The following is a 16,370-nucleotide window of genomic DNA, read 5'->3' as shown; positions in this document are numbered from 1 at the left end:
AAGAAAATTTGTATCTACCTGCAGCTGTTTTTACCGTGCTGCCACTTTCATTACCATTTTTAAAGTCTGGCAGCCCACAGCAGTTCACAGTTGGTTTTACTGCCTCTATATTTACCTTTTATCTATTTCATAATTTCCTCACGATCGTTTATGAAGGCCTTAAGATAAGCAAGATACTCAAATGACTTCACAGATTTACAATCAAAAGAAGTTCATACCCACAGCGCCAGAAAAGGGCAGCTTTCCGTTAGATCACGAGAGCTTGTGTAAGAAGCACTTCTTGATTTACGCCAGTTGCTTGCGCCGCAACGACAACGACAACTCCAAGTGCCGGGCTGAAGCAAAAGAGTATTTGGGCTGTCGCATGGAAAATAATCTTATGGAAAAAACAGAATGGGCGAAACTGGGCTTTCCGGAAAAGGAACAACCGACAGTGAAAGAACAGCAACAATAGCAATGAAGCCGGAACGCAATCTTTTAATTGCAGCCACAGGCAGCGTGGCCACCATTAAGATGGTGCAAATGATATCCGAATTCAGCGACGACAAGCTGCCCTACAAATTTAATGTAAGTCTCGCTATGCTTTCACTCTTTCTGTTCACTAACAAACTGTATATATTTGAACCAGATTAAAGTCATCATAACGGAGCATGCGAAGCATTTTTTTGAACTGGAAGAGGTGCCGGAGCATGTACCCATTTTACATAACCGAGACGAGTGGCTCACCTGGAATAAACGCGGCGATCCGGTATTACACATTGACCTAGGCAAATGGGCCGACCTTATGTTAATTGCACCACTCAGTGCCAACTCTCTAGCCAAAATAGCCAGCGTAAGATGAACTTCTCTTTCGTTAAACATTAGGTAAACATTATTATCAAATCTATTTTATGACAGGGTATTTGCGATAATTTGATGTTGTGCGTGGTTCGTGCTTGGGATTTGGAGAAGCCACTGTTCTTTGCACCGGCCATGAATACACGCATGTACGATCATCCCATTACGCGCGAGCAGATTGACAAACTAATTAAATGGGGTTACAAAGAGATTCCCTGTATATCGAAAACTCTTATGTGTGGTGATACCGGCAACGGGGCCATGGCAGAGGTGTCCACAATTGTTTCTATAGTGGTTGGCACACTTACATTGCCTTTGTAAATACTAAATTCTTTGTTCTAGTTAAAAATAAAAAGCATTTTGTTAAAATTAAACGTATTCTTCCATACATAAACCATAAATGTAAACACATCTGAAGAATTCTTAAGCATTTTTAAGCATACCCCCGTAAATATAGGTCTATTATTATTTTTGATTTTTTTTTTTCTCAATTTATTTGTAATAATGTTTATTGGTTAATTTTGAGTGCATCTAGGAGCAAAATGATTTTTGTTTTACTTTTTAAATTTTGTTCCTCATCTCTATATAATATTTGTTTTCTTTTTAAATTGCATTTTAGTTTCTCAATTAACATTTATATTTTTTTGTTGCAGTGTATATTTGTGTGTTTGTTTTTGTTTTTCTTTTATCAACAGTTTTATGCATTTAAATCAATTTTTTATATGCGAATTACAATTAATTTTATGCGCTATATTATGTGTATGCTAGAGATGTTTTTTTTTTTTTTTTTTTTTTTTTTCTTATTTGTGGATTGTGTGGGATGATAAACTTAGAATTAGGGAAATAAAAAGAGCTTAGGTTTACGAAAAATTACACAGTAAAATATATATGTTATGTAAATGTATGTGTATTGTAGTTGCATGTATGAATATAATGTAGTTGCTTATGTATTTGATTAAAAACGAATCAACTGCTGCGACAAATTATAAAAATATAGTCTTCAGGCATATGTCAACCTAAGTTTGAAGTTTTTCTCAATTCTAGCTTAAACATAATTACACATAGTCATATATATATACACATATATGTCTATATATATATTGTGTAAATATGATATTTTTAATTTATAAATTACAATTAATATTAAACATAAATATTTACATAGCTTGGATTTTATTGGTTTTATTTGCTGCTTTTGCCGCTGCCTTTTTGTTTTTGTTCTGTTTTGTTTAAATTACAATGAGTGTTTTTTTTTGTTGTTGTTTTTTTTGTTAATCTTTATATCATTATTTTATTTATTTATTTTTATTTTTTTCATTTTTATGTGCAGCTGTAATACCCTTTCCTTAAAGGTACGAAGCATGCACGTAATACACAACACTTGCTTGATTATTAAGCTTTGTTTTATAGCTAGTTTCTTTATACAAAAGGTATTTGCTTTTCGTCTAAGCGTTTATCAGCATTAGCTTTCGTTTCTTCTTTCTCTCGGTGTCTCTAAGCCTCTGCACTTGGTATTTATAATTGGGTTTTCGCTTCTATAGTCTAGCTTATAAATTGTCTGGGTAAAAAAGGAGTGATTGGTATTTAACAATGTATACTCATGCTTTCTCGAACTGATTTTTCGACATGCCATTCAATATATAGTTATATATATGTATGTATATACAGAATATAGCATTAGCATTGCATCTAAATGGGTTTAACTCTATATATTACTATAATACGTTGTCAAGTTGCATCTGGAGGCTTAGCTCTCATCTGATCACACAGGACACGCACAACTTCGAGGCGCTGATGCAATCATCGTGACAGAATGCGCCGCATTGCTGACAAATGACCATCGCGTTTAAAGCACAGGCACAACCATTGTTGGTCGCGTCGTTACCTGGCGGAGTGTTCTCGCCGCTTTGATGCAGTTGGATTAGAGCATGCTGTTGTTGTTGTGGCTGCTGTTGCTGCTGTGTTGTTTGCTGCGTCGTTCCTGCAGCTCCGGCAGCCGTTGTTGTTGCTGCTGTAGTCGTCACGATGTAGTTGTTGCTCGCATCCATAAGAGTTGCCGACGAATTGCTGTTGTCTATGTAGGTAATGTTGGTACCTATTAAAAGTGGACCACGGTATTAGTTACACGATTTTTAACTGAAAAATTACTTATTTATATACACTATATATTACTGTATATTCCAAAATTATAAAGATTATGATCAATATCGTAGATACATTAATATAATTGCTGCATTCACAGTTGAGGATACTAAGAGCTGGTATATATGCAAGCTTAATGAAAATCAAAAATTTCTATTTGCTATATTTAAGTGAAAATAAACTTAAATCATCTTGACATTATTTCCAAGTACTATATACTACTATACTATTAATATTTAAATTTTTTTTTTCAGAAAATAAATCTTTTGTAGATTCTTGAATAAAGTCGAATTCGTTAAGCAGCTATGGAAATTTCTATTATATTATTAAATATATATAATTATATAAAGAATAAAATCGTTAGAGAATTGATAAATGTAAGAGTTATTGTAAATTATGCTTCCTTGGGTCTGTTATTGTTATATCAAAATATGAAGCCTGCTGAATAAAAAACGTAGGTATAATATAAAACTTTACAATTATACCATTTTCATTTCAATTATATCTGAATATCAATTATAAAATTTGCACTTTTTCCTGCTAACACTATGAATCATTGGCAATTATATCATTTTCACATATGCTTAATATTACAATGAGTGAATGCAATCTGTGAATGCATATAAATTAAAAATAAAAGCATGCAGTTTACATACTCGTTACGCATACGCTAAGAAGGGTTACGTGGAAACAGAAAAAAACAGAAGAATGAGTCAATGTGGAGATATTGTTTTTTGTTTGCCAAATAGTTGATATATCTAACAAATCTAGTATGATAATGCATTAATATGATGACGTGCCAATTTATGAATGAATTCAAATTTTTGATGTGTGTGTGTGTGTGTGTGGGGTGATTTGAAAGACGTACCTCGCTAAGCACTAATAATACACCAATTTACCTGCAGCGATATTGCGCCGCACAATATTCGCAGCCGCGTTTACATTGCTGAGTTGCTGTTGTTGTTGCTGTTGCTGCAACTCGTTATGATGCATTGCATCGTTGCCGGCACTATTGTTGTTGTCCACTGAAGCCGGACGCCCGCGTCCGCCCAAGCTAATGCCATTAAGGCTGTGCAGCGAATTCTGAACGGCAACAAACTGATGAAAAGGAATTAATTTGATAATCAAATTCAGTTATAGTAAGCTCGACTACTCACCTGATTTTGATGTAAAGGCGGCGCACTGGAAGCCCGCGGTGCTTGATTGTCGGCTGCGCCTACATTGGCGCGATGCACCAGCACATATTGCCCCGTGCCATTCTGATGCAACAGCTGCTGCTGCTCTTGGCCGGACTGTTGCGTGACCAACTGTTGCTGCTGCTGCTGTTGTGGACTGGACGCACCAGGCGTTGCAGTCAGCAAGTGCCGCATCACAGTTGTCGGCGAGGGCTTGCGCTGCACGTACTTCTTCCGGGGAAAGCCACTCATGCGCGGACCTATCACCTGGATAAACAATTGGTTCTCTATATTAGTTAAGCGATTCTAATTGATGGGTAACCGTGGCAACTTACCTTATAGACGCCCGGTCTGCCCACGCCCAGCACATTGGGCGGCAGGGCTGGCAGCTCGTCCTGCTTGAGCAGATTTTGTGCTGGTGCTGACACAGCGACGGTCGCTGCTGCCGGCACATTGTTCAAGGGCGTGGCTGCCACGGTGGACACATTATGTGTTGCATTGCTGCTGCTCACTGCAGTTGTTGGCGTTGTCGTCGTCTGTTGCTGCTGCTGGCTGAGTATGGCCGCTGGCGGGCGCAGCTGCGCCTTGAGGTTCTCACGATTCGGACTGTTTTGTATGACAGCCTGGCAGATTTGATAGCTTCGCTCCAGGTTGACAGCTCCCGGTGGCAAACGATTTGTTGTCGCCTTACGCCCCTTCCCCGTGGGCATCTTTGGCTGCAGGCGCTGCTGGGCAATGGTTGTGGGCACTCCCGAAGGTGGCAACGTTTTCATGGTCAGCACATTGTTAACTGTTGCAACGGGTTGCAGTTGCAGTGTTTGTTGCTGCTGTTGCTGCTGCTGCAGGTTGCTGTTGTGATTGACCTGCTGCTGCGATGTTACAACATTTGCATAGCTGGACGGAATTTGGGCATTATTTGTGGCTGATGTGGGCACTGATGCTGTGGCTGCTGCATTGGGCGACGCATTGGCGGGTCGTGTCATGGATATGATGTTCAGCGGCTTGGCTATAAACTTCGGTGGCACCACAGCTTGCTGTTGTTGTTGATAGGTTTGCTGCTGCTGCAGTTGCTGCTGCTGTTGTTGTTGCAGCAGATTGTTGTTGGCTGCCTGGGCCAGCAGTTGACGCTGATGCAACTGCGCCTGCAGTGCAAATTGTTGGAGTTGTTGTTGCTTCTGTTCTAGCTGCTGTTGCTGCAGTAAATTTGGTGTTAAGAATTGCTGTGCTCCATTGGTATTGATCTCGAAAGGTTTGCGTAAGGTCACAGGCAGCGCTTTATGTATCGAATTGCTGCTGGTCGCCTGCTGCTGTTGTTGTTGCTGCTGCTGGGCGGCTGCTTGTAATGTAAACTGTTGCAGCAATTGCTGCTGCTGTTGTTGCAACTGCTGCTGCTGACGCTGTTGCTGCTGTTGTTGCTGCTGTTGTTGCTGCTGTTGCTGCTGCTGTTGCTGCTGCAGCAAGAAGTTGCCAATGATTTGCCCATTCGAGTCTACCAAAATTTGACGTTGCTGTTGTTGCGGCGCAGGAGCAGCAGTCGCAGCTGCAGCTGCCTGTGGGGTCAACTGATTGATGGCAATACTGCTGCTACTGCTGCTGCATAGGCTCAAGTTGTTGCTGCTGTCATTGCTGTTGCTGCTGTTCGTGATGACTGTGCTGGAGACTTCCATTTCGGCAGCAGACATGGGCACCGCATCACAAAGCAGTTCGTGGGAGATCTGTGAATGGATTTAGAATTAAACTGGTATTTGATGACTTGATGATGTGTCGATGACTTACCTCATTCGCAAAGTCGCTGCTGTGGCCCTGCGGCATAAAGGAATGCTGCGTCAATTGCACAACATCCTGCAACTGTGCCTGCAGCTGCTGTTGTTGCTGCTGTTGTTGTTGCTGTTGCTGCAGCTTGTCCACAATATCTTGCACAGCATCGCCACCGCTGACATCCATAACGTGTTCCACCATTTCGTTCATTAAATCATCCTGATCCGGTTGCTCCGCTTCGATGCACTCCACCACATCCTCATCGTCTTCGTCTACAATTTCTTCTCCTTCATCTTCATCTTCATCATTGTCCAGTAGATTGTGACACTCGACCATATCGTCGATCACCTCTTCCTCCTCCTCCTCGGGCTCATGCACCACATCCATCAGTTGGATATCCTCATGATTCAGATGCTGCTCGACCTGATGATGGTGCAGCCGCTCCACAGAATTATCTGATCCTTGCGTCGGTGCTGCTGCCAGCAATTTGATGCCACCAAAATTCCAATCGTGCTGCACATTTTGAAACATCTCGCTTGAGTTTAACTCCACTGGCAATTCCACCTGTTGATGCTGCTGTTGCTCCTGCTGCTGCTGTTGTTGCTGCAGCGTGGCCACCGTGCTGAGCATGGCCTGCATGTTGGCCAACGTTGTTTCCGCCGGTGTGCCCAGTGATAGAGGCGCAGCTGCAGCACCTACTCCCGCCGCTGTCGTCGTGGTCGGAGCCGTTGAGGAAGAATTGCTGCTGGAGCAGGACGAGGAGAGCGATGATGATAACGAAGAGGATGTGCAACTACTGGATGCCAGCGAACTGGTAGGCGTTGTATTGGCCAGTGATGTGCCTGTCGAGCTGCTAGCCAAGGGCATGGACATAGCTAGAGTCATTCCCGAGTCCTCCAGCTGCTTATCACAATGATCGTTCAGCTTGATGATTGTTGCTGTCGCTAGGGAAAACAAAACAGAATGAATTAAAGCATTGATAACAACTAAAAATATATATAAATGTATTACAGTTGGGCGATGATGATGATGAGTAGTAGGCGTGGCTGATGGCTGCTTGGTGATCATGGAAGTAGGCTGCATGGAGTACGACCATTGAAGCAAGAGATGGAAAGGCATTAGGTAAGTTTTCATAATAATTGATAAGTAATATGAAATATATTAAATTGTTATAAAATAAATGTCCATTATAAATAGTGATATACAAAATTAATTGCAATTTTGAAATAATTATATACCAAATAGTTCATAAATGCAAAAGTATAAACATTTATTTATGTTTAAAGAACAATTTTGAATTTCAGTAACAAATTATTATAAACAAATGAAGAAAGAGTATATAATATGAAATATATATTAAGAATATTCAACCAAATGATTCTTAGTTAACAATTCGAGTAACATACAATAAAAAAATACAAAATCCAAAGAAATACATAAACAAAATATATATATTCACTTAACTACTATAAAAACAAGCAACACAATATACAAATAACCAAAACCATTTAATTAATTAAATATTAATTATCTTTCAGTTAGCATTTCAAATAGTCAAAAGAAGCTTACCATGATCAATCGTATCGGCAAATACAAAATCATGGCTGTTTGTCGTTGTTGGGGCAGTTGCGGTTGCTTCTGTCGCAATATTATCTGTTGCTTTGGTATCTAAATAATAACGAAAATTGTCAATTAAATATACAAAACTTTTGTGTTAATTATAGTGTACGAACCTTCTGCCATCTCTACATTTTGCAAATAGCCCGCAAAATTGTTGATTGGGTCTGCTATAGTTGATGTTGCTACTACTGCTGCTGTTGCTGCTGCTGCAGCTGTTGGTATTGCGTTTGTGATTGTTGAGGTTGCTGGTGTCGCTGTCACTGTCGTTGTTGATATTGCTACTATTGTTGTCTGTGCATCAGGTGTCTCAATTTTATCACAGGTACTGTTGATAAGTGGCTGCTGGCTATTGTTAGTTATTGCAGGTGTTGTTGTTGTTGTCGCCGCTACTACTGCATGATCAACAACATCTGTCACATTCGCCATGGCATTATTAGGAACAATATCAGCTAGTTCACGTTTCATTTGCTTGCTCTCTTTTGACGTGCTGGGCAGCTCTTCCTGCTCGTCAGCCATATTGATCGAACTGCTGCGTTTGCGTCGCGAGGGGCTGCTTGACGATCGCTTTAACAGGCGTCGCTGTTGCTCCGTTAAAGCATTGCTGCTACTGATTGCTGTTTCTGTTGCAGCAGCTGTTGTTGTTGTTGCTGCTGTTGCTTCTGTTGCTGATGGTGCGACACCGTCAGTTGTTGTTGCTTCGGTAGTTGTGGTTGTCGATTCGCACTTTGTGCTCTGTAATATATTAGGGCAATAAGTTAATTATAAAGTTAGAAACTATCTAATTCGCATTCTAATTTACCGTATTAAATTTCAGTTCAGTCTCATTATCACATGTTGCTTGTTGTAGTTGCTGCTGCTGTGTTGTTGATGTTGTTATTGGTGGTGGTGCCGGTGCTGGTGCTGCAGCTGGTGGTTGTTGTTGTTGCTGTTGTTGCTGTTGCTGCTGTTGTTGCTGTTGTCTAATCGGCTCTATCTTTATTTTGCTACTAGGCGGGTTTAGATTCGGCGCACGTTTCGCAATCTTCTCACCCCAATAGGGCTCGAAATGCTTGACCTTCCATGGATCTAACTTATTCTTTTCGCGTTCCGCTTCCGTTTTCAGCTTCATTTGATTCTCAGGTGTGAATTCGCCTTCACTGAGCCGTTCTCGCCACTCCAAACAGGCGCGCGCAAAGAACTCATTATTCAGGCAGGAGGCGCTCAATCGAATTGCTTCTGTAGTGTTGCCGCTGGTGCTAGGTTGCTCTGACTGCGATGATTGTTGCTGCTGCTGCTTTTGTTGTTGCTGTTGCACAATCTCACTGGCCTCACGATCCACGCTCGGCAGCAACTGTATGAGATTATGTTGATACAGCGGTGGCAGCAATGAGAACGTTTGCTTATTAAGCAGCGCGCGCAGATTCGTCGATGCCAATATGGAATCTGGTGTTTCCAAATCGATTTTTCCATCCTTTGTCTGTTCGATTTGCGCGGCTGTCGTGAGTTTTTTGTTACTGCGACGACGCGGCTTCACACTAAAGCCCGGTATCGAAGCCAACACCTCACGCATTGTAGATGTTTGTGTGGCGGCTTTACCGCTGCCCGGTGATGCAGCAGCATTTGCATTAGCTGCTGCAGCTGCTGCTGCTGCTGTTGCTGCTGCCGCCGCCGCCGCTGCTGCTGCTGCAGCTGCTTTGGCCTGTTGCTGTTGTTGTATGCGACGACTGCTGATGCCACGCACGGGCGCAGGTGCTGCAACAGTGCCAGCAGCAGCTGTGGATGCTGTTGCTGTAACCGTTGCCGTTGTCGAGGCTATGCTTGGTGGTACAAACAACGCTGGCGCTGGCTGGAGTCCAGCATTAAGCAATGCATCCTCACTGGGTGGCGTTGGCTTCTTCTCAGGTGGTATAGGTTTCACAATGATGCGTGGCAGGTGGCGCCTGTTGACAGAAAATGGAAGAGATTCATATATTCATGCATATGGATAAGAGATAAACACGCTGCTAACCTCAGACTATGTGTGTGCTTGTTCGCCAATGTTGAGTTGAGCGTCTGTTGCTGCTGCTGTGGCGCTTCGGTTGCTGTTGTCTGCTCCAATGCCAGTGGATCCTTTTCGTCGTCATCATCCACGAGATTCACATGCGCTGTTGCTTCCATAATCACAGGTGTTATGTGTTGTTGCGGAATGATGGCGGGCAAATGTTGTTTATGTTGTTGCTGCAGCTGCAGCTGCTGCTGATGTTGAGGCTGCGGCTGCTGCTGCTGATGATGTTGCGACGCGGCTGATGCGGATGTCAATGTATCCGGCGTTATCGTTTTCATATTCATATATATATTTCTTTAACTATTTACAATTCGACTCAGCAAGGTTTCAATGTCTCGTATCAATGTTATTGTTGTTATTGGGTCCATAATAGGCGGCAGTTTAAGTGCTTTTTACGAACATACTAGAAAAAAAAAATATATATTACAAAAATGTACATTTTCAATTAATAACCCAACTCACCTGGCCAGCAGCAGTCTTAGCCATTTCAATAGGCGCCGGGGTGGGTGGCAATTAAATTTTGCCTCCTCAAAAAACAACAACAGTTTTACAACAATTATTTTGGTCCGTGTTTTGTTTTACCTTTACTATAAAAACCCTTACGCCCAGTCACTTTTCACACACACATTTATTATACACGCTAATTTTCATTTGCTGCTCTTTGCCTTTTCCTTTTTAAACACATACATACATATATATATTTTTTTTAATATAAATGTGTGTGTGTGTGTGTGTGTCCGCCGTGAATTTGTTGCCTACAATAACAAACACAACAACATTAAAAAGAGAGCAAAGCAAAGTTGGTTGGTTTGTTGCTTTTGCCCCTGCAGGAATAATACAGATGTATGCTACACATGCACGTACACACTCACACACATATAATTATAATGCGCACACACGCATGCACGCACATATAAAAACTTTTTGCGTGGTTTGTTTTGGCTTTCGTTAATTACGTTTTATCCAGCAGTAGTTCGAATTGCACCCACACTTTCAACTTTATTAATATTAGTTCTTGTGCACCGAGTTAAAAAACAAATAAAATATTGAATGGTTGTTGCAAAGACACAAACAAAAGCAGAAGCAGAGAGCTACAAGATTTTGGATTCTTTTTCTGCTTCTTGTGCTCTATGGCGTCGACTCTTTCTTACGCAAGCGTTTACATATGCCTTGGCTAAACGCCAACCGCTGTCTTTGTTACGCACACGGAGAGAAGCTACGCAGCAAAAAAAAAGGAAATAGCTTTCAGTTAATTGAATGAAATTGTTGTTATATTGTACACTAAAGACTAAACATATATAACACACATTTGTCGTTTCACATTCTAATATTCAAAGCCTATTTATTTGATGGTTAAATTAAAGTTATTGGGCTCCCAGTTTGAGAGCAATAGGGATGTTAAAAACTGCACTACACTAGAACTAGAGCTGCTAATTGCTATCTATCGATATTGCTTACATCTCTAAAGTGACCATACTTGTTGTTTTCCAAAGCTATCGATATTCATATAATGTCGAGATAGACACAATATGGGTAACTCGGATTTTATTAACACAATTGAATATTTACTTTTTTATATTGCAGTAATGGATAGAGATAGTCTGCAAATGCGTTGGTTGTTAGATAGATAAACAGTACAAATAATTAAAATGACATTTTTCTCACATTCCTGTAAGTAACGTTTTTGTCATTTCTACCCGTTTAACCTATCGAGATCTTACCATCCATAAGGGAGCAACTATCGATAGTTTTGCAGATGGACAAACAGATGTAAACAACGCCGGCAGATATTTTAATTTTATCGCTGAGTGGGAAATGTTTTAATTAGTTGTTTTATTTAAATTATCACTCATAAACCCGCCAATATGTTTTCTATGTGCAAACAGACACACGCGGCCACATCAGTGGAATTCGCCATCTCGTGCCGCTTCTTCAACAATGTGGAGGAGAATCTGGTCGTCGCCGGCGCCAATGTGCTCAAGGTTTACCGTATTGCACCCAACGTGGATGCGACGCAGCGGCAGAAACTGAATCCAAGCGAAATGCGGTTGGCGCCTAAAATGCGTCTCGAATGTCTAGCCAGCTATTCCCTCTATGGCAATGTAATGTCGCTGCAAAGCGTCTCATTGGCTGGTGGAATGCGAGATGCTTTGCTTGTGAGCTTTAAGGATGCAAAGCTTTCGGTGCTACAGCTGGATGCAGACACGCAAACATTAAAAACACTCTCGCTGCACTATTTCGAGGAAGATGACATTCGAGGCGGCTGGACGGGACGCTATCATGTGCCTGTGGTGCGAGTGGATCCAGATGCGAGGTGTGCTATAATGCTTGTCTATGGTAAGCGTTTGGTGGTGCTGCCCTTTCGGAAGGACAACAGTCTCGATGAGATCGAGCTAGCAGATGTTAAGCCCATTAAGAAAGCGCCCACAGCATTGGTATCACGAACGCCCATTATGGCTTCCTATTTGATAGCTCTAGCTGATCTCGACGAGAAGCTGGACAATGTGCTGGACATACAATTTCTGCATGGATATTATGAACCGACTCTGCTTATACTCTACGAACCGGTGAGAACTTGTGCGGGCCGCATTAAGGTGCGTTCCGACACCTGTGTTCTGGTGGCCATCTCCTTGAACATACAGCAACGCGTGCATCCCATTATCTGGACGGTAAATAGTCTGCCGTACGATTGCCTGCATGTCTTCCCCATACAAAAGCCCATCGGTGGATGTTTGGTTATGACTGTGAATGCGGTTATCTATCTGAACCAGAGCGTGCCGCCATATGGCGTTAGCTTGAATAGCTCAGCGGACAACAGCACCAGCTTTCCCCTCAAGCCGCAGGATAATGTGCGGCTGAGCTTGGACTGTGCGAATTTCGCTTTCATTGATGTGGACAAGTTGGTTATATCGCTGCGCACGGGAGATCTGTATGTGTTGACCCTTTGTGTCGACTCCATGCGAACGGTGCGAAATTTCCACTTCCACAAAGCGGCAGCCAGCGTGCTCACCAGCTGCATATGCGTCTGTCACACGGAATACATTTTTCTCGGCTCTCGGCTGGGCAACTCGCTGCTGTTGCACTTCACCGAGGAGGATCAGAGCACAGTGATTACCCTGGATGACGTGGAGTCAGCAGCAACTGCGGCAGCTACAGGTGCAGGGGAACAGCAACAACAGGCGATTGATCAGTCGCCTCCCCAAATGGATGAGGACCAGGTCTATGATGTGGAACAGCATGAGGCGCCATCGCAAGCCAAGTCACGTCGCATTGAGGATGAAGAACTGGAGGTATATGGGTCGGGTGCCAAAGCTTCGGTGCTGCAGCTACGTAAATTCATCTTCGAGGTCTGCGACAGTCTGATCAATGTGGCTCCCATCAATTACATGTGCGCCGGCGAGCGTGTGGAGTTCGAAGAGGATGGCACAACATTGCGTCCACATGCGGAGTCCTTGACCGACCTGAAGATTGAGCTTGTCGCCGCCACAGGACACAGCAAAAATGGTGCCCTTTCTGTTTTTGTGAACTGCATCAATCCACAGATCATCACCAGCTTCGAATTGGATGGCTGTCTGGATGTGTGGACAGTCTTTGATGATGCAACGCGAAAGCCATCAACGGCTCGCCAGGAGCAACACGATTTTATGCTACTCTCACAGCGATCCTCGACGCTCGTGCTGCAAACGGGACAGGAGATCAATGAGATCGAGAACACGGGCTTCACCGTCAACCAGCCGACCATATATGTCGGCAATCTCGGCCAGCAGCGGTTTATAGTGCAGGTAAGAACATATCATCTTTGCTCTCTCTATCCTTTAATAATCTCACATTCCGTTTCAACTCAGGTGACGACCCGCCATGTGCGACTGCTGCAGGGCACCCGACTCATCCAGAACGTGCCCATCGATGTGGGCTCTCCCGTGGTGCAGGTGTCCATTGCCGATCCCTATGTCTGTCTGCGTGTGCTCAACGGTCAGGTGATTACGCTGGCGCTGCGCGAGACGCGAGGCACTCCTCGCTTGGCCATTAACAAGCACACGATCAGCAGTGCGCCAGCTGTGGTGGCGATAGCGGCGTACAAGGATCTATCCGGACTATTCACATGCAAAGCGGACGATGTGCTCAATTTGACAGGGAGCACGGGAGCGGGATTTGCCAATAGCTTTGGCGGTTATATGAAGGCCGAGCCGCATATGAAAGTAGAGGACGAGGAGGACTTGCTATACGGCGATGCGGGCAATGCCTTCAAACTGAACAGCATGGCCGATCTGGCCAAGCAGTCGAAGCAGAAGAACACGGATTGGTGGCGACGCCAACTGGTGCAGGCGAAGCCCAGCTATTGGCTGGTTGTGGCCCGACAAAGCGGCACGCTGGAGATCTATTCGATGCCGGACATGAAGCTTGTCTATTTGGTCAACGATGTGGGCAATGGCGCACTAGTGCTCACTGATGCGATGGAATTCGTTCCGATTTCATTGACGCAAGAGAACTCCAAAGCGGGCATCTTGCATGCGTGTATGCCACAGCATGCGAACTCGCCGCTGCCCCTCGAGCTCAGCCTCGTGGGATTGGGTCAGCATGGGGACAGACCACTGTTGCTGGTGCGCACCCGACTGGAGCTGCTCATCTATCAGGTCTTTCGCTATGCCAAGGGACATCTGAAGATACGTTTCCGTAAGCTGGAGCAGCTGCATCTACTCGATCAACAGCCCACGCACATTGAACTGATCAATGAGGAGGAGACGGACGAGGCCGAGTCGTACAATATGCAACCGAAATATGTGCAGAAGCTACGCTACTTTAACAACGTGGGCGGCCTGGCCGGGATTATGGTGTGCGGCGTGAATCCCTGTTTCATCTTCCTGACTGCCCGAGGCGAGCTGCGCATTCATCGACTGCTAGGCAATGCGGAAGTTCGCAGCTTTGCCGCATTTAATAATGTGAATATTCCGCATGGCTTTCTCTATTTCGATACCACCTATGAGCTGAAGATCTCAGTGCTGCCGACCTATTTGAGCTACGATGCTGCCTGGCCGGTGCGAAAGGTTCCGTTGCGCTGCACGCCTCGTCAATTGGTTTATCATCGGGAGAATCGAGTTTATTGCCTGATCACACAGAAGGAGGAGCCGATGACCAAATATTATCGCTTCAATGGCGAGGACAAGGAACTCTCCGAGGAGAGTCGAGGCGAACGCTTCATTTACCCCATTGGCTCGCTATTCGAAATGGTCTTGATCAGTCCCGAAACGTGGGAGATTGTCCCGGATGCTTCGATACAGTTTGAGCCATGGGAACATGTGACGGCCTTCAAGCTAGTGAAGCTCTCGTATGAGGGCACACGATCGGGCTTGAAGGAATATCTCTGCATTGGCACCAATTTCAACTACAGCGAAGACATCACCAGTCGCGGCAATATCCACATTTATGACATCATTGAGGTGGTGCCCGAGCCCGGCAAGCCGATGACCAAGTTCAAGCTCAAGGAGGTGTTCAAGAAGGAGCAGAAGGGCCCCGTGTCGGCCATCTCCGATGTGGTGGGCTTCCTGGTCACAGGCCTCGGCCAGAAGATCTACATCTGGCAGCTGCGCGATGGCGATCTCATTGGCGTCGCCTTCATCGACACGAACATCTATGTGCATCAGATAATTACTGTTAAGTCACTGATCTTCATTGCGGATGTTTACAAATCGATCAGTCTGCTGCGCTTCCAGGAGGAGTACCGCACTCTGTCGCTGGCCTCGCGCGACTTCAATCCCCTCGAGGTATTTGGCATCGAATTCATGGTCGACAACTCGAATTTGGGCTTCCTGGTCACGGATGCGGAACGTAATATAATTGTCTATATGTACCAGCCGGAAGCGCGCGAATCTCTGGGCGGACAAAAGCTGTTGCGCAAAGCGGACTACCATCTCGGCCAGGTGGTGAATACGATGTTCCGGGTGCAGTGCCATCAACGGGGTCTGCATCAGCGCCAGCCCTTCCTCTACGAGAACAAGCATTTTGTCATCTATGGCACGCTCGACGGAGCCCTCGGATACTGTTTGCCCCTGCCGGAGAAGGTCTATCGGCGCTTCCTTATGCTGCAGAACGTTTTACTCTCCTATCAGGATCATTTGTGCGGCCTGAATCCCAAGGAGTATCGTACGATAAAGACGGTCAAGAAAATGGGCATAAATCCATCGCGCTGCATTATCGATGGTGATCTTATATGGTCCTATCGCATGCTGGCCCACTCGGAGCGCAGCGAGGTGGCCAAGAAGATTGGCACTCGCACCGAGGAGATACTCGCCGATCTGCTCGAGATCGAACGCCTGTCGGCCATCTTTTAAAGTTAAAGCCTGGCTCTGACAGCCCTCTAAGTTTGTAAAGTTAAACCTTAAGTCTTAGTACTAAGTCGTAGTCCCCTAGTTATAAGTTATGCCAACTGCATGTCAACTTAGTCCAACTGCCCCAAAATATCGTAATAGCAACAAAATGATTTGTTAACGCGATTTGTAGATTTTCCAAAAACAACAAAATACTAAACAAAATATAAATATGTTTATAAACTATGAAAAGTATAAGTATTGGAATTATATTAAAGTTTCTCTTTATCAATTTATATTTCAAGATTGTTATTTTAGAGAGAGAGAGAGCTCTACGATCGAGCATTAACTACTCTATTGATAGCATCTCGGAGTAGGCCTGTTTTCTTTTGTATCACATTCATTTTCCACATTCATTTGGTCGTATCTCAAAAACACATTCAGAATACTTTTGAAATTAGCCAAGTCAGCTCAGAGAAGAAATTATAAAACGATTTCCAAAAATGAGGG

The 16,370-nt window shown here is 43.9% G+C and overlaps 3 protein-coding genes across 5 annotated transcripts; 2 read left to right on the top strand and 1 right to left on the bottom strand.

Moving 5' to 3' along the window:
- The first annotated feature begins 55 nt into the window (after window positions 1-55).
- LOC6579769 (phosphopantothenoylcysteine decarboxylase) lies at window positions 56-1,211 on the top strand. Its single transcript, XM_002005612.4, has 3 exons — window positions 56-567; window positions 629-832; window positions 898-1,211. The coding sequence occupies exons 1-3, from the start codon at window positions 394-396 to the stop codon at window positions 1,156-1,158; spliced, it is 639 nt and encodes a 212-aa protein (XP_002005648.2). The 5' UTR covers window positions 56-393; the 3' UTR covers window positions 1,159-1,211.
- A 336-nt stretch (window positions 1,212-1,547) lies between these two features.
- On the bottom strand, window positions 1,548-10,226 carry LOC6579767 (polycomb protein Asx). Of its 3 annotated transcripts, none has more exons than XM_032730293.2 (11): window positions 10,018-10,226; window positions 9,520-9,958; window positions 8,332-9,451; window positions 7,646-8,264; window positions 7,482-7,580; window positions 6,924-6,989; window positions 5,931-6,856; window positions 4,490-5,869; window positions 4,137-4,421; window positions 3,879-4,077; window positions 1,548-2,932 (listed from the first exon to the last, which is right to left on the bottom strand). In XM_032730293.2, the coding sequence occupies exons 2-11, from the start codon at window positions 9,837-9,839 to the stop codon at window positions 2,592-2,594; spliced, it is 5,355 nt and encodes a 1,784-aa protein (XP_032586184.1). In that variant the 5' UTR covers window positions 9,840-9,958; window positions 10,018-10,226; the 3' UTR covers window positions 1,548-2,591. The 3 variants fall into 3 exon arrangements, with proteins under 3 accessions (XP_032586184.1, XP_032586185.1, XP_032586186.1); XM_032730295.2 differs by having other exon boundaries at window positions 2,846-2,932; window positions 3,848-4,077; XM_032730294.2 differs by lacking the exon at window positions 6,924-6,989.
- Window positions 10,227-11,305: 1,079 nt separating this feature from the next.
- Window positions 11,306-16,130, top strand: LOC6579766 (cleavage and polyadenylation specificity factor subunit 1). The gene is made up of 2 exons (XM_002005609.4): window positions 11,306-13,337; window positions 13,401-16,130. Exons 1-2 carry the CDS (start codon window positions 11,421-11,423, stop codon window positions 15,882-15,884), a joined length of 4,401 nt encoding a protein of 1,466 aa, XP_002005645.2. The 5' UTR covers window positions 11,306-11,420; the 3' UTR covers window positions 15,885-16,130.
- The last annotated feature ends 240 nt before the right edge of the window (window positions 16,131-16,370 follow it).

This window comes from Drosophila mojavensis, unplaced genomic scaffold, assembly GCF_018153725.1.
Source record: "Drosophila mojavensis isolate 15081-1352.22 unplaced genomic scaffold, ASM1815372v1 contig_80, whole genome shotgun sequence".
Lineage (NCBI taxonomy): Eukaryota > Metazoa > Arthropoda > Insecta > Diptera > Drosophilidae > Drosophila > Drosophila mojavensis.
The sequence above is the reverse complement of the archived record's forward strand: the minus strand, read 5'-3'. Positions and strand labels throughout refer to the sequence as shown.

Excerpts from the sequence above, each read along its gene's own strand:
- LOC6579767 (XM_032730293.2), bottom strand. The coding sequence starts at position 9,839 with ATGAATATGAAAACGATAACGCCGGATACATTGACATCCGCATCAGCC. Across the intron at positions 6,857-6,923 it reads ATCATCATCATCGCCCAACT|CGACAGCAACAATCATCAAG; the intron begins GTAATACATTTA and ends TGTTTTCCCTAG. Across the intron at positions 4,078-4,136 it reads CGCCTTTACATCAAAATCAG|TTTGTTGCCGTTCAGAATTC; the intron begins GTGAGTAGTCGA and ends CCTTTTCATCAG.
- LOC6579766 (XM_002005609.4), top strand. The coding sequence starts at position 11,421 with ATGTTTTCTATGTGCAAACAGACACACGCGGCCACATCAGTGGAATTC. Across the intron at positions 13,338-13,400 it reads AGCAGCGGTTTATAGTGCAG|GTGACGACCCGCCATGTGCG; the intron begins GTAAGAACATAT and ends GTTTCAACTCAG.
- LOC6579769 (XM_002005612.4), top strand. The coding sequence starts at position 394 with ATGGGCGAAACTGGGCTTTCCGGAAAAGGAACAACCGACAGTGAAAGA. Across the intron at positions 568-628 it reads AGCTGCCCTACAAATTTAAT|ATTAAAGTCATCATAACGGA; the intron begins GTAAGTCTCGCT and ends TATTTGAACCAG. Across the intron at positions 833-897 it reads CTCTAGCCAAAATAGCCAGC|GGTATTTGCGATAATTTGAT; the intron begins GTAAGATGAACT and ends ATTTTATGACAG.